At 48.1% G+C, this 25,806-nt stretch overlaps 1 protein-coding gene across 6 annotated transcripts in view; it reads right to left on the bottom strand.

Annotated features, from left to right (window-relative positions):
• prickle2b (prickle homolog 2b) overlaps positions 1-25,806 on the bottom strand; it is a 182,412-nt gene that overhangs the window by 6,979 nt on the left and 149,627 nt on the right. For all 6 annotated transcript variants that reach the window (XM_078414552.1, XM_078414556.1, XM_078414551.1 and 3 more), the window contains 4 exons: positions 10,262-10,375; positions 7,593-7,730; positions 3,936-4,139; positions 716-902 (listed from right to left, as the gene is read on the bottom strand). In XM_078414552.1, the coding sequence (XP_078270678.1) occupies positions 716-902; positions 3,936-4,139; positions 7,593-7,730; positions 10,262-10,375 (643 nt within the window). The remainder of the gene's footprint in view (positions 1-715; positions 903-3,935; positions 4,140-7,592; positions 7,731-10,261; positions 10,376-25,806) is intronic.

Genomic DNA, 25,806 nt, shown 5'->3' with positions numbered 1-25,806 from the left:
AACTAACAAAAAAAGTCAATCAGAGAAAAGAATGGTACCTGCCTCCACCGAACGCCACCCCCGGGCAGTGTTTTCCAGACCCACACCACTTTCTACGATAAAAAACTTGTCCAGCGCATCACCATTAAACTTTCCCCCCTCTCACCTTAAACCTATGCCCTCAAATGTTGGTCAGTTTCCACGCTGGGGACTGATGACTCCATCTATGCCTCTTATCATTTTACATACTTCTTTCAAGTCTCCCTTCAACCTCCGACGCTCCAGAGAAAGAAAATGTTAGCTGCGTCAATATCACTGTATAAAGTCATAGAGTCATTCAGCGTGGAAACAGGCCCTTTGGCACAACCTGCCCACAATAACCAACATGCCCCCCCCATCTACACTAGTCCCACCTGCCTGCATTTGGCCCATATCCCTCTAAACCTGTCCTATCCATGTGCCTGTCCAATTGTTTCTTAAACGTCGCGATAGTCCCTGCCTCAACTACCTCCTCCGGCTGCTTGTTCCATACACCCACCACCCTCTGTGTGAAAAAGGTTATCGCCTCAGGTTCCCATTAAATCTATCCCCCTCCCCCCCCCCCGCACCTTAAACCTATGTTCTCTGGTTCATGATTCTCTTACTCTGGGCAAGAGACTCTGTGTATCTACCCGATCTACTCCCCTCATGATTTTGTACACAATGTGCAGTATGTGCCAACTAATATCAGACTTACCTATATGTTCACCACATGTGTCACAGTACTCTGCATACAGAGACTCAAAGCAGTTGCAACAGTAGGGGCGGCTTTCTTTCATGATGTATCTTTGGCCCCCCAGGGCCGTCTCACACTCGAAGCAGCAGAAGTGTTTCATGTGCCAGTGTCTACTCTCAGCCTCTGTGCACTCATCGGCAAAGATTATCTGGAACAACAAATATCTTTGTTAAATTACGCGGCTGTATGAAACAAGAAAGCTAATGGCACGTTGGCCTTCATAATGAGAGGATTTGAGTTTCAGAGTGAAGAGGTCCTTCTGCAGTTGTACAAGGCCCTGGTGAGACCACACCCGGATCATTGTGTGCAGTTTTGGTCTCCTAATTTGAGGAAGGACAGCCTTGCTATTGAGGGAGTGCAGCGATGCTGGCTCGAAGGGCCAAATGGCTTCCTCCTGCGCCTATTTTCTATGTTTCTATGTTTCTATATCAACGCTAGCATTTATTTCAAGAGGGCTTTCATTGCAAGAACAGGGATGTGATGCTGAGGCTCTGTAAGGCACTGGTCAGGCCGCAGTTGGAATATTGTGAGCAATTGTGGGCTCCATATCTGAGGAAGGATGTGCTGGCTCTGGAGAGGGTCCAGAGGAAGTTTACAAGAATGATCCCAGGAATGAGTGGGTTAGCATATGATGAGCGTTTGACAGCACTGGGCCTGTACTCGCTGGAGTTTAGAAGAATGAGGGGGAACCTCATTGAAACGTACAGAATAGTGAAAGGCTTGGATAGGGTGGATGTGGAGAGGATGTTTCCACTAGTGGGAGAGTCTAGGACGAGAGGTCATAGCCTCAGAATTAAAGGACGTTCCTTTAGAAAGGAGATGAGGAGACATTTCTTTAGTCAGAGGGTGGTGAATCTGTGCAATGCATTACCACAGAGGGCTGTGGAGGCCAAGTCAGTGGATATATTTAAGGCAGAGATAGATAGATTTTTGATTAGTACGGATGTCAGAGGTTATGGGGAGAAGGCAGGAGAATGGGGTTAGGCGGAAGAGATAAATCAGCCATGATTGAATGGTGGAGTAGACTCGATGAGCCGAATGGCCTAATTCTACTATTGCTTATGACCTTATATTTCCGTGTACCATTAGAGCCATTGTCAAACTCTGCATTGGATCAACAAGGCGCTGGAGTAACTCAGCCAGTCAGGCAGCATCTCTGGAGGAAACGGACAGGTGACATTTTGGGTCTGGACGTTTCTTCAGAACCTTCTTCAGTCCCGACCCAAAACGCTGCCTATCCATTCCCTCCACAGATGCTGCCTGACCTGCTGAGTTGCTCCAGCGCTTTGCGTTTTAGCTTAACCAAGAAAATATCTTGCTGATCTACTCTTTGTGATTTACGTGTCAGTAGTTACAAAGGGCCCGGCCCTGACCAAGGTGTAGATAGAGTGCCATGTGGGTAACTCTTCTGAGCAAACACCAGGACGACTATGAACCCATTCCAAGCACTGTGTGGGGTCCACAGAATGGTCCAGGTACAAGAATCTTGATGACATTAGAGTCATAGAGCGACACAGCGTGAAAACAGGCCCTTCGGCCCAACTTGCCCACACCGGCCAACATGCCCCAGCTACACTAGTCCCACCTGCCTGCATTTGGTCCATATCCCTCCAAACCTGTCCTTTCCATGTACCATATTTTGCTGTGTGCTGCTCTTCGCTAGACTCCTGGTCTGGTTATACTAGCAACGTGTGGTACGAGGGGTGAGAAGTGGCGCGGTGGTGCAGCGGTAGAGTTGCTGCCTCTCGCAGCGCCAGAGACCCGGGTTCAAACCCGACTCCGGCCGCTTGTCTGTACGGAGTTTGTACGTTGTCCCCGTGACCCGCGTGGGTTTTCACCAGGTGCTCCGGTTTCACTCCAAAGACGCGCAGGTTCATAGGCTAATTGGCTTCAGTAAAAATTCTAAATTGTCCCTCTTGTGTGCACGATAGAGCTAGCGGATGAGAGGCGCTGGTCGGCATGGATCTGGTGGGCCGAAGGGCCTGTGTCTGCACTGTATCTCTAAACTAATCTAAACTCAGCTAAACTAAAGGCAAAGAAGGAAGATATCCCTTCCACCAGGGAGCTGATCCTAGTGCACAGTGCCACGGCTAGAACTTGGCAATACTAATGATTCTCTGTCAATGATAGAGTCATGTCAACTCACCAGACACATTGACACTCTCCCTCCCCCACCCAAGTCGCACCAGCCTCTCGGTTTCACCCAACAAACAGCAAACAATGGCCTGTTCCCTTTATCTTCGATACCTTTTGGCATATCTTTCATTCATTGTTCTTTACCTCTCTACATCACGACTATATCTCTCGTTTCTCGTTTCCCTTTTCCCTGACTAGTCCGAAGAAAGGTCTCGACCTGAAACGTCACCTATTCCTTCTCTCCAGAGATGCCGCCTGTCCCACTGAGCTACTCCAGCTTTTTGCGTCCATCTTCGGTTTAAACCAGCATCTGCAGTTCCTTCCTACACATTGGCACTAAAGCTTTCATTGGCACAAGCTACAGATTCGGACAATAACAGCCCTTGCGACACGTATTGTGTACAAAAAGGAAAGGATTGATAATGAAGGTAGACACAAAATGCTGGAGTAACTCAGCGGGACAGGCAGCATCTCTGGAGAGAAGGAATGGGTGACGTTTCGGGTCGAGACCCTTCTTCAGACTGATGTCAGGGGAGGGGGCGGGACAAAGATAGAATGTATTCGGAGACAGAAAGACTAGTGGGAAAACTGGGAAGGGGGAGGGGATGGAGAGAGAGGGGAAGCAAGGACTATCTGAAGTTAGAGAAGTCAATGTTCATACCGCTGGGATGTAAGCTGCCCAAGCAAAATAAGAGGTGCTGTTCCTCCAATTTGCGCTGGGCCTCAGTCTGACAATGGAGGAGGCCCAGGACAGAAAGGTCAGATTGGGAATGGGAGGGGGAGTTGAAGTGCTGAGCCACCGGGAGATCAGGTAAATAATTGATGATGAGTTCAGTTTAGTTTATTACTGTCACGTGTACCGAGGTACAGTGAAAAGCTTTTGCCTGCGCGCTATCCAGTCGAAAGAAAAGACGTCACGTAATTAGAGTCAATTACGACAAATACTCAGCGTGCCGATTTATGAGTCACGCGTTTTCATGTTGGTGTTTAAGAGCAGCCTATTTTCAATAAAACAAGCACACTATTCTTTCTCTGGCCGACTCACCTCATCGCACGCTGCACACCTCGGTTTCAAATGCTCGGCGTGGTGCCGCCCGCAATAGATCTTCCCGTTCTGATAGAAGTAAATCAGGTCCACCAGCAGTTCATTGCACGTGGAGCAGATGAAGCATCGCGGGTGCCAGCAGATCCCATGGCCAGCCCGTGAAGCAAAGACCGCGATGTCCCCTCCGCTGATCTGGCCTCCACACTAATTGGCAAGTAAAATAGAACATTAAATACAGGCGCTCCTCGACCTACCATGGGGCTTACGTTAAGATAAACCCATCGTCAATCCAAAACATCGTAAGTCGAAAATGCCCTTGAGAAGATCAAAATTCAAAACTTGAAGTACGGTAAAGACGAAATATCGTAAGTCCAAGCATCGTACAACTTTTCACGCTTTAAAAAACACCTGACAAATATCAGCAGATCATATTTTGGAGGGGGGCACAGTGGCGCAGCGGTAGAGTTGCTGCTTTACAGCGCCGGAGACCCGGGTTCGATCCCGACCACGGAGTTTGTACGTTCTCCCCGTGATCTGCGTCAGTTTCCTCCAACACTCAAAAAAGACGTACAGGTCTGTGGGTCAATTGGCTTGGCGTCAATGTAAAACTGTCCCCAGTGCGTGTAGGGTAGTGTTAGTGCGCGGGGGATCGGAGGTCAACATGGACCCTGCGGGCCGAAGGGCCTGTTTCTGCTCCTTTAAACTAAACTAAACTAAATATAAGCAAAATATTACAAAAATATAAATAAAAAATCTGTAGAATTCGTCGCCACAGACAGCTGTGGAGGCTGTCATTGGGCATTTTTAAAGTGGAGATTGACAAGTTCTTGATTGGTACGGGTGTCAGAGGTTACGGGGAGAAGGCAGGAGAATGGGGTTGAGAGGGAAAGAGGGAAAGACAGATCAGCCATGATTGAATAGTAGAGTAGACTCGATGGGCCGATTGGCCTAATCCTGCTCCGATGGCGTATAAAAATAACTTGTAAAAAAATACCCAGATTATAGTTTTTAGGCGTGCAGGTTTGTAGGTTAATTGGCTTCTGTGAATCGCCTCTAATGTGTTGGACAGAACCAGTGTGTGGGTGATCAATGGTCAATGCGGACTCGGTGGGCCGAAGGGCCTGTTTCCACACCCTATCACAAAAACTAAAAAAAACTGTGCCTGAATAAAATGTTTTAAGGGCTGCTACTGGACTCGGCAAATCATTGAGAATTTGATCCTACATGATTACAGTGATAATGCATCTCAGAAAGAATGAGCCATCACAGGAAAGTAGAGATATTTGTTTCTCTCTTTCCTTGATAGTCTCTTGCCCAGAGTAGGTGAATCGAAGACCAGGAGACATAGGTTTAAGGTGGAGGAGAAAAGATTTAATAGGAATCTGTGGGGTAACTTTTTCACACAAAGGGTGGTGGGTCTATGGAACGAGCTGCCAGAGGAGGTAATTGAGGCAGTGACTATCCCAATGCTTAATATAAGAAAATAACTGCAGATGCTGGTACAAATCGAAGGTATTTATTCACAAAATGCTGGAGTAACTCAGCAGGTCAGGCAGCATCTCAGGAGAGAAGGAAGGGGTGACGTTTCGGGTCGAGACCCTTCTTCAGACTGATGTCAGGGGGGCGGGACAAAGGAAGGATATAGGTGGAGACAGGAAGATAGAGGGAGAACTGGGAAGGGGGAGGGGAAGAGAGGGACAGAGGAACTATCTAAAGTTGGAGAAGTCGATGTTCATACCACTGGGCTGCAAGCTGCCCAGGCGAAATATGAGGTGCTGTTCCTCCAATTTCTGGTGGGCCTCACTATGGCACTGGAGGAGGCGTTTTAAGATACAGTTAGACAGGTACATGGATAGGACAGATTTGGAGTGATATGGGCCAAACGCGGGCTGGTGGGACTAGTGTAGATGGGACACGTTGGCCGGTGTGGGCCGAAGGGCCTGTTTCCACACTCTATATATGAATCTAGAAGGGTAGAACACCAGAGGAAGCAAAGCACATGAAGAAAATTCACATTTAGAAAACAATTGGAAAAATCTTACAAATGGCAGCTAAATTATATGTTATCCTCCATTTGTAGAATATTTCCAATTACTAACAGGAACTGCAACTCTGTGAATAAATCGAATCATCAGCTGAGTCAGAGATGTGTGGGCGAGTGGGGGAGGGGTGGGGGAGAGAGATAGAATACAGCCGATTTGATCAGAAGTTGTTTTCCCATCTCGTAGGCAATGTGTCACCGTTTTAAGTCTGATTTGAGATGATGAAATTAAGATACCAAAAAAATATATAGTGAGAAAGATGAAATATTCAAAGGTAAAAATGAGCTTGGGAGCAGATAAGAAAACCAAAATGGTTTTGGGTGTGGGCTTTAGTTTAGTTTAGAGATACACTGCAGTTACCAGCGATCACACTAACAGTATCCTACATGCACTAGGGCATTTTTACATTTATACCAAGCCAATTAACCGACAAACCTGCACGTCTTTAGGAGATTGGGAGGAAACCAGAGATCTCGGAGAAAACCCAGGCAGGTCACGGGGAGAACGTACAAACTCCGTACAGACAGCACCCGTGGTCAGGATCGAACCCGGGTCTCTGGCGCTGTGAGGCAGCAAATCTACCGCTGCAGCAGAATAGATATGTAAACATAATACTCTGTAAAACCCATAACAACAAGATAAAAACATTTATCTATATATATATATATATATATATATAACTTCAGATAGTTCCTCTGTCCCTCTCTTTCCCCTCCCCTTCCCAGTTCTCCCCCCCCGTCTTCCTGTCTCCAACTACATCCTATCTTTGTCCCACCCCCTCCCCTGACATCAGTCTAAAAAAGGGTCTCGACCCAAAACGTTACCCATTCCTTCTCTCCTGAGATGCTGCCTGACCCGCTGAGTTACTCCAGCATTTTGTGATACCTTCTATGTATATACACATATATATATATATAAATATATATAACATCCCTCACTCCAAGGACATACAGCTTTGTAGGCTAATTGGCTACGGTAAAGATTGTAAATTGTCCCTAGTGTGTGGAGGATAGTGTTAGTGTGCGGGGAACGCTGGTCGGTGCGGACTCGGTGGGCCGAAGGGCCTGTTTCCGCGCTGTATCTCTAAACTAAACTAAACAACAGAGCAGTGAGTCCGACCAAGTGTTTGCCCTCCACACAAACCTCTCCCCGACCCCAACTCTCCCCACAGCCTCCACCCCTCACCCCACACTTCGAGCCATCATTCAAAGAGGAATTGTCATTTCAAATCAATGAGTTTCCCTCCACCCCTGTCCCTCCCCCACCCTCGTTCTCCGACTAGTTTCACTGTCCTCCTGATTAATTATACTGTCTGTGGGCCTCGTTGTCAACTTCCGCTCCTCCAACAATGAACCTTTCTACATTTCCTTGTTTATCCTCCTGTTCAACCTCTCATGCTCTTTGTGCCCTTCCACATCTCTGTGTCTCCCCTCTCCCCTGACTCTCAGTCTGAAGAAGGGTCTCGACCCGAAACGTCACCCGTTCCTTCTCTCCAGGGATGCTGCCTGCCCCGCTGAGTTACTCCTGCAGTCTGTGTCTACCTTCGATGTGAACCAGCGCCTCCTGCTGTTCCCTCCTACACAATGTGTATTGTTGCACGTGTATTATTCCTGACCTGTTCACAGATTGCACCGGTCATCGTTATGGGGAAAGGCCGCACCGTTCCCCTTCCCAAACTTTCCCTTTTCCTTTGGCTACTGAAAAGCCGCAATTCCTTCTTCTCTTCTTCATCAAGTGAGTTGCAGTACCGCACCTGAAAATGCACCTCAGAATCAGAGTGTGAAAGATAAAGCGTGTTTTAAAGATAAAGCATTTCACACAAAAGGGTTGGTGGGTGTATGGACGTATGACGATAGACAATAGACAACAGGTGCAGGAACAGGCCATTCGGCCCTTCCAGCCAGCACCGCCATTCAATGTGATCATGGCTGGTCATTCTCAATCAGTACCCCGTTCCTGCCTTCTCCCCATACCCCCTGACTCCGCTATCCTTAAGAGCTCTATCCAGCTCTCTCTTGAATGCATTCAGAGAATTGGCCTCCACTGCCTTCTGAGGCAGAGAATTCCACAGATTCACAACTCTCTGACTGAAAAAGATTTTCCTCATCTCCGTTCTAAATGGCCTACCCCTTATTCTTAAACTGTGGCCCCTGGTTCTGGACTCCCCCAACATTGGGAACATGTTTCCTGCCTCTAACGTGTCCAACCCCTTAATAATCTTCTACGTTTCGATAAGATCCCCTCTCATCCTTCTAAATTCCAGTGTAGTCGCTCCAGTCTTTCAACATATGACAGTCCCGTTATGTTCGGCTGTATGGGCCGAGCTGCCGGAGGAGGTCATTTTTGGCAGTGACTATCGCAACGTTTAAGTAACATTTAGACAGGCACGATGATGGAACATGTTTAGGGGGGCCAAACGCAGGCAGGTTTAGTATAGAGATACAGTGCGGAAACAGGCCCTTCGGGTCTCTGGCGCTGTAAGGCAGTAGCTCTCCCGCTGCGCCACCATGCTGCCCCTAGTGGGACTGGTGTAGATGGGACATGTTGGTCAGTGTGGGCAACCTGGGCCGAAGGGCCTGTTTCCACGCTGTATCACTCTATGACTCTATATACTGTATGTGGTCAGACAAAAAGTTATTTTTAACCAAAATTAGTGCACAAACCTAGGGGGGATGGAAAAACTACTCTTTTCAAGACGGGTCACTGTTATCAGGCAACAAGATTCGATAGCAGTGGGCATTTCGTAACCCAGACCAGCTATTCAACACCACACAAGGGTTTTAATAAGTATAAAATTCAAACAAATGCAGAGATACTCCAGAAAAAAATAAGTTAGACACACAATGCTGGAGTAACGCAGCAGGTCAGGCAGCATCTCGGGAGAGAAGGAATGGTTGACGTTTTGGGTCTGGTTCTTCAGACTGTCAGGGGAGAGGGCGGGACAAAGATAGGATGTAGTCGGAGACAGGAAGACTAGTGGGAGAACTGGGAAGGGGAGGGGATAGAGAGGGAAAGCAGGGACTATCTGAAGTTATGATCTCTCTCTCTCTATCTAAAAAAGTTTACAATAGTGCGGCACATATTTTTATATTTGTGTAGCATGAGAGATAATTTCTTATGTACTTTTATGTTTATATGCAGGTGCACCACCAGTATTCCAGCTACCGGCACCTCCTTTAATCCGGACAAAATTCCGAGACCGCACTTGAAATCCCCCCCCCCCCCCCCACTCCCCACCGGAAGTCCCTTGGAACATGTGGCGCCCGGGCCAATTGAGGCGGCCGATCACGACCTCATCGGGACTTCCGTGGCCAATCGGTGGGTTGAACCTGCCCCCTGCGGCCGGGGCTGTGGAACTCCGGCCCGCCCGGAGCCGGCAGATCTGTTCCCACGGCCGACTTGCGAGGCCGACATCACGGCCCCTCGGCGGCCTAAGCGGAACGTTCCGGTAGCGCTGGACTCCTCTCGGGGGAGGCCGTGACCTCTGTCGGTCCGGAAAAACGGATAATCAAGAACGTGCTCTGGAACCGAGGGTGCCGGGAGATCGGCTGTGGACCTGTACCTGAAAGAGACCAAGCTGCCAATGCAGACGGGGTAGCCAAAAGGCCTTCATCAGTGAAAGTACTGAGTATAGATGTTGGGAGGTCATGTTACAGTTAAACGTGACATTGGTGAAGCCACGTTTAGAATATTGTGGTCAGTTCTGGGCATAATGTTATGGGAGAAATATTGTCAAGTTCGAAAGGGTCCAGAGAAGATTTCAATAGATGCATTCAAGAGAGAGCTAGATAGAGCTCTTAAGGATAGCGGAGTCGGGGGATATGGGGAGAAGGCAGGAACGGGGTACTGATTGAGAATGATCAGCCATGATCACATTGAATGGCGGTGCTGGCTCAAAGGGCCGAATGGCCTCCTCCTGCACCTATTGTCTATTGTCTATTTACGAGGGCGTTGCCAGGACTCGAGGGTCAGAGCTACAGGGAGAGGTTGGGCAGGCTAGGACATTACTCCTTGGAGCGCAGGAGGACAAGGGGTGATCTTATAGAGGTGTGTAAAATCATGAGTTGAATAGATCGGGTCGAGTCTCTTGCCCAGAGTAGGGGAATCGAGGACCAGAATGATAGTTTAAAATAGAAGTCACTGTGCCACAGAAACTGACGGACACATCTATTGAAACGTACATAGTTTGAATACAAATATTTTTGCATTATTGTTATTATTTTGCCAGACATTTTGTGGTACTCTGCATGCCTTGCCGGAAACGCATCATTTAATATTAGTTACCTCATTGTCGTGCGGTGGAAGTTGATGTAACAGCTGTTTAATTCTATACTTCTCGCCAGGGCTGTTAACGTACGGGATCTTATCTTCAGGGAGGCAGTTGTAGTATTGGTGTACCTGTGCAGGATGGCAGGGTTTATGGTTAGATAATACTTAGCTTCATTCCTATCGTTCTCGTATAATAATAATAAAAATATCAGTAAAATCACAATCTAGCAACTGCAAATAAAATGGGCAATAATGCCAGAATCTAAAAGGAGACATAAATTTTAAGTTCATAAGTTAAAGGAGCAGAATAAAGGGCCATTCGGCCCATCGAGTCTACTCCACCATTCAATCATTGCTGATTTAGATTTAGAGATACAGCGCGGAAACAGGCCCTTCGGCCCACCGAGTCCGCGCCGACCAGCGATCCCCGCACATTAACACATTCTACACACACTAGGGACAATTTTAACATTTACCCAGTCAATTAACGTCTTTGGAGTGTGGGAGGAAACCGAAGATCTCGGAGAAAACCCACGCAGGTCATGGGGAGAACGTACAAACTCCGGTACAGACGGCGCCCGTAGTCAGGATCAAACCTGAGTCTCCGGCGCTGCATTCGCTGTAAGGCAGCAACTCTACCGCTGCGCCACCGTGCCGCTCCCAATCTATCTTTCCCTCTCAACCCCATTCTTCTGCCTTCTCCCCATAACCCCTGACACCCAAGAATCTGTCAATGTCCGCTGTAAAACTATCAATCGCCACTGACTTGGCCTCCACAGCCTTCTGTGGCAATTAATTCCACAGATTCGCCACCCTCTGACTGAAGAAATTCCTCCTCATCTCCATCCTAAAGGAAGGTCCTTTTATTCTGAGGCCGTGGCCTCTGGTCCTAGACTCTCCCCACTGGTGGAACCACCCTCTCCGCGTCCACTCTATCCAGGCCCTGAATTAGACAGCAATGAAATGTCAACAACTTCCTTCTCCTCGTGTCCAGCTTGCGACGCTTACATCTGCATTTCCAATATGTCCTGCGTTTCAGCTCGTTGCTGGCCTTTGTACTGCCTCTCTCTCCAGCACTGTTAACAATGACAGTGCTGCTGGCTCACACCTTTTCTCTCTCCCTTCCATCGAGCTCCCCTGACACATGCCCAGTGTGACTAATCGTGAAGTCATCGAGATCAAAAGCACACGAGGCCTGCTCGCATCCTCAAAAGAATTCAATTCAATTGATTAAAAAATCATTATTTTTTGATTTAGAGATACAGCGCGGAAACAGGCCCTTCGGCCCACCGAGTCCGCGCCGCCCAGCGATCCCCGCACACTAACTCTATCCTACACACACTAGGGACAATGTTTACATTTACCCAGTCAATTAACCTACAAACCTGTGCGTCGTTGGAGTGTGGGAGGAAACCGAAGATCTCGGAGAAAACCCACGCAGGTCATGGGGAGAACGTACAAACTCCGTACAGACGGCGCCCGTAGTCAGGATCGAACCTGAGTCTCCGGCGCTGCATTCGCTGTAAGGCAGCAACTCTACCGCTGTGCCACCGTGCCGCCAAATTTGTGAGGTTTGAACGGTGGGTGAGGTAACACTTGTTTGGAGAAGCTGGTTAATTGGTAAATGGCATATTTCACTTGCTGTCACTATATTCCACAACTGTTCTCAAAATACTGAATGGATCTTGCATGTAGTGCAGGAAAATAACTGCTGGTACAAATCGAAGGTATCACAAAATGCTGGAGTAACTCAGCAGGTCAGGCAGCATCTCTGAAGAAGGGTCTCGACTCAAAACGTCACCCATTTCCTCTCTCCTAGATGCTGCCTGACCTGCTGAGTTACTCCAGCATTTTGTGATACTTTCGAATGGATCTTGCATGATCATTTTATAGTTTAATATGCTCATCATCGGTAATCGTTTCAATTTCCTAGGCATTATCACCGGCAATCCTCTGTGACGGACTTGTGGCATCAATACAAAGCAATTTTTGCTACTGTGGCATTAGACTTGACAAGCTGGTCAGGAAGGCCAACTCTATCCTGGGTTGCCCCCTCGATTCAGTGCAGGTGGTGGGAGAGAGGGGGATGATGGCAAAGATAACATGGCTGCTGGACAATGACTCCCACCCCATGCAGGACACTGTCACTGCACTGAGTAGCTCCTTCAGTGACAGACTCCTTCACCCCTAGTGCGTGAAGGAGAGATATAGGAGGTCCTTCCTTCCCGCTGCTGTGAGACTGCACAACCAGCACTGCTCCCAGCAGACCAGTCAACAGACCAGACAACAGTAACAGTAAAAAAAAACACAGTTAAATGATGACAATTATCCTTATCTTTATTTTTATTTATAATGAATGTCTCTTGCTATCCACTTTGCTGCTGTAACACTGCAAATTTCCCCGGTGTGGGACGAATAAAGGAATATATTATTATTATTATTATTATTATTGTACCTTCTGCTGAAATTACAATGCCTTGATTACAAATGGGGAAATATAAAGAAAGGTATACTCAGTAAAAATAAAGTGCTGGAGTAACAGTAAGTGGGAAAAGCATTTAATACTCCCAGAAGCCTCCTTGCTACCGGGCGCAGACGGCCACGAGACCGTTTGAGCGTCGCTGCGGGTAAACGTTGATCCCAAAATACTGGAGTAACTCAGCAGGTCAGGCAGCATCTCGGGAGAGAAGGAATGGGTGACGTTTCGGGTCGAGACCCTTCTTCAGACCCGAAACGTCACCCATTCCTTCTCTCCCGAGATGCTGCCTGACCTGCTGAGTTACTCCAGCATTTTGTGAATAAACCGATTTGTACCAGCATCTGCAGTTATTTTCTTATACTAAACGTTGATCCCGTGGCCCGGCTGAGGAAATAACGGGGTAGCGGTGGCGCCGGCGGTGGTCTACAAGTCCCGGAAAAGCCCCAGAAAAGATCAAAATTCGAAATTCAAAAGTACGGTTTCTAATGAATGTGTATGAGTTTTGCACCATCGTAAAGTCGGAAAATCGTAAGTCGAAGCGTCGTAAGTCGAGGAGCATCTGTACTTGCTGATCCAGGCAGTGGTCTGGCAAGCCTCTTCTGCAGCCTCTCCACAGCCACCTGCGGTGGAGCGACCAGAACTGCACATAACACTCCATATGCCGCAATAACCAAAGTGCCACAAAGCTACAACATGAACTCCTGACTCTCACACTTCATGCCCTGACCAGTGTTCAGTTCAGTTTAGTTTATTCTCACGTGTACCGAGGTACAGTGAAAAGCTTTTGTTGCGTGCTAACCAGTCAGCGGAAAGACAGCACACGATTACAATCGAGCCGTTTACAGTGTACAGCTACATGATAAGGGAATAACGTTTAGTGCAAGGTAAAGCCAGTAAAGTCCAATCAAAGATAGTCCGAGGGTCACTGATGAGGTAGATAGTAGCTCAGGACCGCTCTCTGGCTGTGGTAGGATGGTTCAGTTGCCTGATTACAGCTGGGAAGAAACTGTCCCTGAATCTGGAGGTGTGCGTTTTCACACTTCTATACCTTTTGCCTGATGGGAGAGGGGAGAAGAGGAAGTGGCCGGGGTGTGACTCATTCTTGATTATGTTGCTGGTCTTGCCGAGGCAGTGCGAGGTGTAGATGGAGTCAATGGAAGGGAGGATTGAATGAAAGATTAATTCAATGGTGTTCAATGCATAAAATCATGAGAGGAATAGATCGGGTAGATGCACAGAATCCCATGCCCAGAGTAGAGGAATCGAGGACCAGAGGATGTAGGTACAAGATTAAGGGGAAAAGAATCTGAGGGGCACCTTTTTCACACAAAGAGTGGTGGGTGTATGGAACAAACTGCCAGAGGAAGTATTTGAGGTAGTATCACTCTTTGACTCTATGAAGGATAACATAACATATGGTTTCTTTACCACCATCTATAGTGATGCCACTTCCAGGGATCTGGGGACTTGGAGCCCAAGATCCCTCTGCACATCATTGCTGTTAAGGATCTTGCAGTTTCAATAGACAATAGACAATAGGTGCAGGAGGAGGCCATTCAGCCCTTCGAGCCAGCACCGCCATTCAATGTGATCATGGCTGATCATTCTCAATCTGTACCCCGTTCCTGCCTTCTCCCCATACCCCCTGACTCTGCTATCCTTAAGAGCTCTATCTAGCTCTCTCTTGAATGCATTCAGAGAATTGGCCTCCACTGCCTTCTGAGGCAGAGAATTCCACAGTTTCACTACTCTATGACTGAAAAAGTTTTTCCTCATCTCAGTTCTAAATGGCCTACCCCTTATTCTTAAACTGTGGCCCCTGGTTCTGGACTCCCCCAACATTGGGAACATGTTTCCTGCCTCTAACGTGTCCAACCCCTTAATAATCTTATACGTTTCGATAAGATCCCCTCTCATCCTTCTAAATTCCAGTGTATACAAGCCTAGTCGCTCCAGTCTTTCAACATATGACAGTCGCGCCATTCCGGGAATTAACCTAGTAAACCTACGCTGCATGCCCTCAATAGCAAGAATATCCTTCCTCAAATTTGGAGACCAAAACTGCACACAGTACTCCAGGTGCGGTCTCACTAGGGCCCTGTACAACTGCAGAAGGACCTCTTTGCTCCTATACTCAACTCCTCAATTTCATGCTCGCTTTCAAAACATTTCCAACCTATCCACCACAATAGAATACTATACAATATATCTTTATTGTCATTGTACAGGGGTACAACGAGATTGGGAATGCGGTCATCCTAATTCCTACTCATGATTTCTCACATATTTGGGGGTTTGAATTCAAAAGACGCAGGTTAATGGAAATACAAATCACAACATGCACCGCATTTCTGACAAGATATTTAACTGGGGGGGGGGAGGAGGAAGTAGATCATTTTATTCCAGTCCATGGAGAGTTTAACTGAGAAAATGCAGGCATGGTTGCAATGTGTAATTGTTCTCTTACTGACAAGAGCTATAATTAAATCAAGCTGTGCTATTCAAGGTGAGAATATATCTTCAAGTGACATTTGCAATGATTAAAGATGACGCACATTATAAATCTTCCCTTTACCTCTTTCTCAAAGTGTTTGCAAAGCCAATGGCAAATTTGAAGCTGTGCTCCGGGATTTTCCACCAACAGATGACATTGGGTTTAAGATAAAGATCTACAAATATCATTCCACTTACTCTTGGTTCTGTTTGACAAGGTCTTTCCATGCCCTGAGCCTTGGATTCATAGTCATAACGTGTAGAAACAGGCATCTTCAGCCCAACTTGTCCACGTCGACCAACATGCCCCATCTACACTAGTCCCACCGCCTGCGTTTGGCCCATCTCCTTCTAAACCTATCCTATCCATGAACCTGTCTAAATGGTTCTTAAACCTGCCTCAACTACCACCCCCGGCAGCTCGTTCCGTACACCCACCACCCTTTGTGTAAAAAAAAGTTACCTCTCAGGTTCCTATTAATTCTTTCCCCTCTCACCTTAAACCTATTCCCTCTTGTTCTCGATTCCCCTACTGTGGATAATAGACTGTGCATCTGCCCTATCTATTCCTCCCATGATCGCGACCCGAAACGTCACCCATTCCTTCTCTCCCGAGATGCTGCCTGACCTGCTGAGTTACTCCAGCATTTTGTGAATAAATCGATTTGTACCAGCATCTGCAGTTATTTTCTTATATTTATAAGATCATCCCTCGTCCTCCTGCGCTCCATGGAATGAAGTCCTAGATTGCTCAACCTCTGACTGCAGCATAGGCCCTTGTGTCATGGCAATATCCTCGTCAATCTTTTCTGTATCCTTTCCAGCGTAACAAAATCTTTCCTATAACATGTTGCCCAGAACTGAACACAACACTGAAAGCGGTTCCCGAGTCTGGTGGCTTCAGCATCTTCTGTCTTTGATTATGTTGTCTGCATTTCTGAGGCAGTACGTAGATGAGATGGACTGGCCGATATCCACAACTCGGTGGTACAGCGGTAGAGTGGTTGCTGCCTCACAGCACCAGAGATCCGGGTTCGATCCTGACCACGGGTGCTTACTGTACGGAGTTGATACGTTCTCCCCGTGACCTGCGTGGGTTTTCTCCGGGTGCTCTGGTTTCCTCCTCCACTCCAAAGGCGTACAGGCTTGTGGGCTAATTGGCTTGATGACATTGTAAATTGTCCCTGGTGTGTGTAGGACGGTGTTAAGTGTGCGGGGATCGCTGGTCGGCGTGGACTCGGTGGGCCGAAGGGCCTGTTTCCGCGCTGTATCCCGAAACCAAACTAAAGCTAAAGGTGGAATGACCAGGGTGGGACAAGTCTCTGATCATGTTGGCCACTTTTCCGAGGCAGCATGTTGTGTAAGTGGAGTCAATATTGGGAAGTCTGGTTGCAATTTCTTGCGGTCTTGGGCAGAGCTGTTCCCAAACCAAGCTGTGGTGCAACTCGATAGCATGCTTTCTCCGGTGCATCTGCAGAAGTGCTTCTAGCTTCAAAACTTCAAGCACACCTCTGTGTGGAAACATGAAGCTGCTGGAGGTGATGTGGGGGGTTGTGCATGGGTAACGAATGAAGAACTCGCATTAAAATGCCACTCCTCACAACTTTCTTATGGATCATTTTTGAAAATGTAATACACGATGTTACAAGATTTACAGAAAAGCTGATAAAGTGGTGGCCCCGCGATGGATAAATGAAAGAACATTTATGGATCAGGGTGGAGGAGAAACGGAAAAAAATTAAGACTGCCAAACTCAACGTGAAACTTTTAGTATTAAGAAAAGAGGCGGTGAGCTGGAGTAAACACATTTGGAATTTTCCACACCAACGTTTGAGAAGAGGGCCAATGTTGTTGCTGGATTAAAAAAAAAAAAACCTTCATCTGGTATCCAGACAAGGAAACTAAAAGTCTGAAATGTCCGTGTGCCAACTGTGATATTGGAAATCTGAAAGAAACACCTCGGACCCATTGTTTTCTAAAGCCCTTGATCGTTTAAGTTTTGGCTGTGAACGATAAGAAGGAAGCTGGGGCAAGCTGGCAAAGAGGCTCGCTGCTCGGCTCGGCTTCCGATTTTAAGGGAATCATTCCAAAGAGTCTCGGCTGAGGAAAAAAACGACGTCGGAAAAACTAGGGACAAGGAACTGCAGATGCTGGTCTACAAAAAAAAAAAGACTCATATCATTTATGATCTTATGATCTTATGAACTGCTAGTGTGCCCTAAAAAGGAAAGGCACAAAGTGTTGTAGTAACCCAAAGGGATAGCACGGTGGCGCAGCGGTAGAGTTGCTGCCTCACAGCGCCAGGGATCCAGGTTCAATCCTGACTACGGGTGCTGTCTGTAGGGAGTTTGTCCGTTCTCCCCGTGACCTGCGTGGGTTTTCTCCAGGTGCTCTGGTTTCCTCCCTCACTCCAAAGACGTAAAGGTTTGTAGGTTAATTGGCTTGGTATAATTGTAAATTGTCCCGAGTGTGTGTAGGATAGTGCTAGTGTACGGGGTGATCGCTGGTCTGCGCAGATTCGGTGGGCCGAAGGGCCTGTCTCCGCGCTGTATCTCTAAACTAAAAAAACCAAACTACTGGAGTAACAGGGGTTCAGGCAAGACCTTTGGACAACATGCAGAGGTGACATTTCAGGTCAGGATCCTTCTTCAGACTGAGTCATCACGAAACATCGTCAATCCATGTTCTCCAGAGGTGTTGCCTGACCCTCTGAGTCACGCCAGCCCTCTGTGTCTTTTCATTTTTGGAGAAACTAAGAGTTGGTTACCTGTGGTTTTATTTATAAAGACGTTAAGATGATTGATTGGATACAGTTTGGAAACAGGGCAACTTCGGCCCACCGAGCCCATCAAATCAAATCTAATTGCTTTTATTGTCATTCAAAAATATATTTGAATGAAATTGTTGTTACCATGCAGTCACAAAGAGCACAAGACACACAACCACACAGGTTTAACACAGACGACCATCACAGTGATTCCTCCAGGCACACCCTCACTGTGATGGAAGGCAAATAAAAGTCTTATCTCCTCCTCTGTTCTTCTCCCATGGTCAGGCAGTCAGACTGCTGCCTCGAGGCGATCGAGGCCCCCGACTTTTGAAGCCCCTGCCGGGCGATGGAAGGTCCCAGGGCCGAGCCGAGCAGGCCGACGAAGGTCCCAGGCTGAGCCACGCAGGGCGATGAAGGTCCCAGGCCGAGCCGAGCAGGCCGATGAAGGTCCTGAGCCCACACCGGGCGATGGAAGGTGCCGCGGCCGAGCCACGCAGGGCGATGGAGGTCCTGCGAACGGGTCGATCGAGCCTCGCGATTCGGGGCGGTCGAAGCCGCTAGGGCTGGAGCTCCCGAAAGCCGGTCGCCAGCCAGGGACCTGCGAGCTCCCGATGTTGCGGTCTGCAGGGCCCCGCGGCCGAAGCCTCCGAGATGGTAAGTCCAGGCCCTGCGACCGGAGTCTTCAAGGTCGATCCCAGCTGGAGGCCGCCGACTCCACGGTGTTAGGCTGTAGCGCGAATGGAGATACGACACGGTAAAGGTCGCATCTCCGTTGAGGAAAAGATTTTTTTTTAAAGGTTTCCCCCATCCCCCCACCACCCCCCACATATACGCAGCTAAAAATAGGTCATTACATACATCTAAATGCTAACAAGACAAAGAAAGAAAAAGACAGACAGACTGCCAGTGAGCCACAGCTGCAAGGCCAACATGCCAACCACTGATCACAGATATTTATTCATAAAATGCTGGAGTAACTCAGCAGGTCAGGCAGCATCTCAGGAGAGAAGGAATGGGTGACGTTTCGGGTCAAGACCCTTCTTCAGACTGAAACGCCACCCATTCCTTCTCTCCCGAGATGCTGCCTGACCTGCTGAGTTACTCCAGCATTTTGTGAATAAATACCTTCGATTTGTACCAGCATCTGCAGTTATTTTCTTATTTTAACCACTGATCGCATGTTCACACCAGTTCTACGTTACCCCATTTTTGCATCCACTCGCTGGCACACAAGGGATTATTTGAAGAGCTTTAATTTACAAACCTGACATCTTTGGGGTGTGGGAGGAAACTGGAGCGCCCCCCAGAGGAAACGCTGTGCACGGTCACTGGAGAGCGTGCAAACTCCACACAGGCGACACCCCAGGTCAGGATGGAATCCGGGTCTCTGGCGCTGCGAGGCAGCTACGCTGTGCCACCGTGCCACACTGCAAATACGGCACGGCCTTGACTCTTCTTCGTCTTTCTCATTACACAAGATAAACGATAGAGATTGAGTATGGAAGTCTGGTTATTCTAGGTGTTTATTTTGCCGTACTGCGAAACAAATACCTAATGATCTGGAGCTAACTGGACCCCGTCAACACGAAATAAGCAAGCAGGATTACTTGGTTCAGGTCATTGCACAAGAATATTAATTCCCAGCTGCAATTATTATACATGACAGTCTGATTTATCTTCCATCAAAGCTAGCTGCTCAGAAAACAACCAGATGTGACTAATACTGCAAAATTTTGCACCAGGCATTTACTGCTGTTGTGGGTGAAATGCAATTTTGCTTCAGCAGATAGGGTTTTCACATGGGCAGTGGTCTGAAGAAGGGTCTCGACCCGAAACGTCACCCATTCCTTCTCTCCAGAGATGCTGCCTGTCCCGCTGAGTTACTCCAGCATTTTGTGTCTGCCTTCGGTATGAATGTTGACCTCTAAATTCAAGTAACCCTTGCTTTCCCTCTCTCTCCATCTCTCCCCCATCCTAATTCTCCGACTATTTCTACCGTCCTCCTGAGTAAATATCACTGATTGCATGCCTCATTGTCACCTTCCCCTCAGCTAACAATGAACCATTCTACATTTCCTTTGTATTATCTGCTTTGATGTCTCGTTTTCACACCTTACCCTTCCATTCCTCTAGACCCCCCCTCTCCCCGACCCTCAGTCTGAAGAAGGGCCTCGACCCGAAACGTCACCCATTCCTTCTCTTCAGAGATGCTGCCTGACCTGCTGAGTTACTCCAGCATTTGGTGTCTATCTGGGATTTTAATCTGGGATGAGAGGAGATCTTATCGAAACGTATAAGATTATTAAGGGGTTGGACACGTTAGAGGCAGGAAACATGTTCCCAATGTTGGGGGAGTCCAGGACCAGGGGCCACAGTTTAAGAATAAGGGGTAGGCCATTTAGAACTGAGATGAGGAAAAACTGTTTCAGTCAGAGAGTTGTGAATCTGTGGAATTCTCTGCCTCAGAAGGCAGTGGAGGCCAATTCTCTGAATGCATTCAAGAGAGAGCTAGATAGAGCTCTTAAGGATAGCGGAGTCAGGGGGTATGGGGAGAAGGCAGGAACGGGGTACTGATTGAGAATGATCAGCCATGATCACATTGAATGGCGGTGCTGGCTCGAAGGGCTGAATGGCCTCCTCCTGCACCTATTGTCTATTGTCTATTAAGGTTGAAGGTTGAAATGAAATCCTGAATTTCGAACTTTAAGTATTAATTTAGTGAATGTGAGATCAAACCTTAATGAGATGGCTTGAAAATAAGCAGCTGCTACAAGAGTAACTATGAATGTGTGGGATGGGTGGTCAGTAATGTTGTTGTAGTGTATAAAAGCTTCTGACCACCCAGCTTTACCTCTGGGACCTAATTGTACATCATATTATTAATGGTTCCCTGTCCGAAGATGTTATTCTGCGCTTTAAACTTGTTCATATCACCCCCAGCATTAAAACAAAATCATACCCATGTCCCAGGATAGAAAATTCAAATACCTGGGCACAGAGGTTTAAGGTGAGAGTGGCAAAGGTCAAAGGAGATGTGCGGGACAAGTTTTTTTTAAACTTAGAGGGAAGGGAGTTGGGTGCCTGTAACGAGGGTTGCCAACTTTCTCACTCCCAAATAAGGGACAAAAGGTGACGTCAGTCACCGCCCCGCGCCCCACGTGACCTCACCCAGCCAGTGGCCACGTGTTCCCGCTTCACCGATGGCGGCGGGTTGTGTAGGAAAAAAAACTGCAGATGCCGGTTTAAATCGAAGATAGACACAAAATGCTGGAGTAACTCAGCATCTCCGGAGGGAAGGGATGGGTGATGTTTCGAGTCACGGTGGGGGGGGGGGGGGGGTTGCTATGCAACCTCTATGAGGCGGTGCCCAGGCCTCCGGGCCTACACTGTCCGGGACAACAGCGCCCCCCGGGCTAGAGTGTCCAGGCCTACAGTGTCCGGGCTACAGTGTCCGGGCTACAGTATCCGGGCCTACAGTGTCCGGGCCTACAGTGTCCGGGCCTACAGTGTCCGGGCCTACAGTGTCCGGGCCTACAGTGTCCGGGCCTACAGTGTCCGGGCCTACAGTGTCCGGGCCTACAGTGTCCGGGCCTACAGTGTCCGGGCCTACAGTGTCCGGGCCTACAGTGTCCGGGCCTACAGTGTCCGGGCCTACAGTGTCCGTGCCTACAGTGTCCGGGCATACAGTGTCCGTGCCTACAGTGTCCGGGCGTACAGTGTCCGGGCGTACAGTGTCCGGGCCTACAGTGTCCGGGCTACAGTGTCCGGGCCTACAGTGTCCGGGCCTACAGTGTCCAGGCCTACAGTGTCCGTGCCTACAGTGTCCGGGCATACAGTGTCCGGGCATACAGTGTCCGGGCATACAGTGTCCGGGCATACAGTGTCCGGGCATACAGTGTCCGGGCATACAGTGTCCGGGCCTACAGTGTCCGGGCCTACAGTGTCCGGGCTACAGTGTCCGGGCTACAGTGTCCGGGCCTACAGTGTCCAGGCCTACAGTGTCCAGGCATACAGTGTCCGGGCCTACAGTGTCCGTGCCTACAGTGTCCGTGCCTACAGTGTCCGTGCCTACAGTGTCCGTGCCTACAGTGTCCGTGCCTACAGTGTCCGGGCATACAGTGTCCGGGCATACAGTGTCCGGGCCTACAGTGTCCGGGCATACAGTGTCCGGGCCTACAGTGTCCCGGCCTACAGCAGCATCCAAGCCTAATACGGGACAGTGGCGGTCCTGTACGGGACCAACCAATTTAGCCCAAAATACGGGATGATCCCGGCTAATACGGGACAGTTGGCAACCCTACCTGGAACGTGCTGCCACGTCTGGTGAGGGAGGAAGAGGTGGCAGTGGCCTCCTCCCCCTCCCCTTCGTGGCACCCCATCACAGAGGGCAGCACGGTGGCGCAGTGGTAGAGTTGCTGTCTGACAGCCCGACAGCAGATGCTAATTTACAACAAACAAAAAAAGACACAAAGTGCTGGAGCAACTCAGCGGGTCGGGCAGCATCTCTGGAGCATCTTTTGTTCATCAGCCCCTGCGGTCCCTCACATCTCAATCACCTTCTAACATGCGCTTATATCTTCAGCAACATCAAAGAAACGAGTGGAGAACTCTGCGAAATAAGCCAGTCAGGTACAACGTGCATCCTGCTCCTCAGCCGAGCGTGACAGAGCCACAGCCCAGGAGTTATAAGCACGGAACTGCAGATGCTGGTTTACACTAAAGGACACTAAGTGCTGGACTAACTCAGCGGGTCTGGCAGCATCTCTGGAGAGCATGGACAGGTGACCTTTAGGGTCGGGACCCTTCAGGTGTGGAGTAAGTGCTGAGCTTACAGCTGGCCTTCAGAGTGCTTGTAATCTCCACGTTACAGTACACAGGCAGTATCCCTTGATCATTAGTTTCGTCCAGTGTAGAGATGTAGCGCGGAACAGGCCCCTTCGGCCTACTGAGTCCGTGCCAACCAACGGTCACCCATGCACTAGTTCTATCCTACACACTCAGGACACTTTACAGATTAAACCTGTCAAAAAAACCCGCACGTCTTTGGAGTGTGGGAGGAAACTGGAGCACCCGCATAAAACCCACTTGGTCCAAACTCTGCAAGATGGAACCCGGGTCTCTGGCGCTGTGAGGCAGCGACTCTGCCCAATGGAATGGTGGAAGTATGGAAGATTGCAGGGGTTGCCATGGGAACATGTTTGATTTTTTTAAGATTGCTAACATTACAGAACAGAGCTGGTAAACAGGTCTGTAGCTGACATCAAGACAAACAGAATAGCAGTCTGGGCGGATGGATGAATGGGCAGCACTTCTTATGGCTGGCAGTGAGATAATAGGTTGGAAATTCAATCTGACCATGCTGATTTCTGTCAACATTACACAATTGAAAATCCATTTGTCCCCCGCAGAGTGAAATGTGATAATGACCATTTCTGCCAGTTGTTTTGTTTTGTGGTGGAAATCTGACCGGTTACTTACAGACATGAGCCGGCCTCCTGCTCTGCCATGAAGGCGGTGAAAATCCCTCAAGAACAGTCCTGGTTTGTGCAGGAAGGAACTGCAGATGCTGGTTTAAATGGACGATAGACACAGAATGCTGGAGTAACTCAGCGGGACAGGCAGCATCTCTGGAGGGAAGGAATGGTTTGACGTTTCGGGTCGAGACCCTTCTTCAGATTGTGCATTAGGGTACAGGTCGGTCTGAAGAAGGGTCTCGACCCGAAACATCACCCATTCCTTCTCTCCAGAGGCGCTGCCTGTCCCGCTGAGTTGCCCCAGTGTTTTGTGCCTGTCTGGTTTGTGCTGTAATTTGGGTTGGGGGTGGGGGGTGGGGGGGGGGAGACAGAGGATGTTCCGGCATGGAACTCCAGTCAGAGAGAGGTAATGGTCCTTCTACTTCACTACCAGCCACCTTATTGTCCCTATTCAACACTCGCTGGAACCCTTTCTAACATCCTTGTGCCTCTCTAAATGTCTTTTTTTTTTAAACCTCTTGCTAACAATTTCTTGATTAGTACGGGTGTCAGGGGTCATGGGGAGAAGGCAGGAGAATGGGGTTAGGAGGGAGAGACAGATCATAAGATCATGTGATAGGAGCAGAATTAGGCCATTCGACCCATCAAGTCTACTTCACCATGGTTGATCTATCTCTCCCTCCTAACCCCATTCTCCTGCCTTCTCTCCAGAACCTCTGGCATAATCAGCCATGATTGAATGTGGCGGAGTAAACTTAAATGGGCCGGATGGCTTACTTCTGCTCCTACCACTAATGAATTCATGGACGACAATTGCATTTTAGCTCTGCTTGATGTCAAACTCTTCTGCAAAACACTGAGGAATTGTTTCCCAGAAGTGCTGTTTATAAATCAAAGTTGCTTAGGGCAAGATGAACTTTTTCTTACATTAAACTGGGGACAGTTTCAATTGAAAGGCAAAAAAAATTACAACAAGAATCAAATTCTACACTTTCAATATTTGGAATGATCTTCTAGACTTAATCAAAGATACTGTAGAAAATTCAAGATTGGAGGCTGGTTGTAAAAAAACTAGAGATCCTCAAATTTGTAGTTATATTAAAAATCATGGCCTGGTTCAGCAACTCAAACGGCCAGGATTGAAGGAGATGATAGAGAGTGGTCGACACTGCCCGGTCCATCACAGGTACTGACCTCCCCACCATCGAAGGGATCAATAGGAGGCAGTGCCTTAAAGAGACAGGGTCAGAATGACCCACACCACCCCGGTCACGCTCTCATCTCGCTGCTACCATCGGTAAAACCGTGACCACCAAGGTCAAGAACAGCTTGTCCCCAACAACAATCAGGCTCTTGAACTTTGCACAACACGAACCTCAGCAACTATGGACTTCTACGGACTATCTTCGGTTGCACTAAAAGATTTAGGATTTATTTTTTTACATGAGTCTCATGATTACTAATTTATTGAATTTAAAAAATACATTATCTGTGCACATTGCGTTTACAAGCCTGTTACGCTGCTGTAAGTACGAATTCCACTGTTCCATTGTATGACAATTAAACACCCTCGACTCTTGAAACCAATCTCTCTGCGTCAGAGACCCGGGTTCAATACCGACCTCGGGTGCTGTCTGTGTGGAGTTTGCACGCTCTACCTGTGACCGCATGGGTTTCCTCCGGATCCTCCGGTTTCCTCCCACATCCCAAAGACGTGCGGGTTTGTAGGTTAATTGGCCCTCTGTAAATTGCCCCTAATGTGTAGGGAGCGGATGCGAAAGTGGGATAACATTGAGCTACTGCGAATAGTGGTAGTTGATGGTTGGCATGGACTCGGTGGGCCGAAGGGCCTTTTTCCCCCATGCTGTATCTTTCAATCAATCCACATCAGGATGACCAAGCTATACTGCTCCAAAGACTTTAAACCCTTTCAGCGTTCTGCTGCTCGATGGGCTGGAATACTGGTCTGTCCAAGATCCAGTTCTATCTAACCACTCATTCCTTAAGCTTTGCTTTCATTGCTTTGTTAAGGAAGATTTAATCCGCAACATACTTAACAGAATGGGGAAATTTGATTTCAAATCCTGGGTCAATATTTGTTCAGTATGGTATAAGACATCACAGACATGGAGTTTCAAGGAATTCTTCATCTTATCTGCTCTAGAAATCAGCCTGTGTAAATGGCATCAGATTATACCAAATCATTAAAACATGGGTATCATGTATCTCCGAGTGGGATTTAAAGGCTATTTCAATTATCCCAAAATATTCTTTCACTCACTCTCTTTTAGAATTTTTTTTTCTCTTTTACATCTTGGACGTTGTGTGGTACAGCAATATTAAG

This window comes from Rhinoraja longicauda, chromosome 17 (assembly GCF_053455715.1).
Source record: "Rhinoraja longicauda isolate Sanriku21f chromosome 17, sRhiLon1.1, whole genome shotgun sequence".
Taxonomy (NCBI): domain Eukaryota; kingdom Metazoa; phylum Chordata; class Chondrichthyes; order Rajiformes; family Arhynchobatidae; genus Rhinoraja; species Rhinoraja longicauda.
The sequence above is the reverse complement of the archived record's forward strand: the minus strand, read 5'-3'. Positions and strand labels throughout refer to the sequence as shown.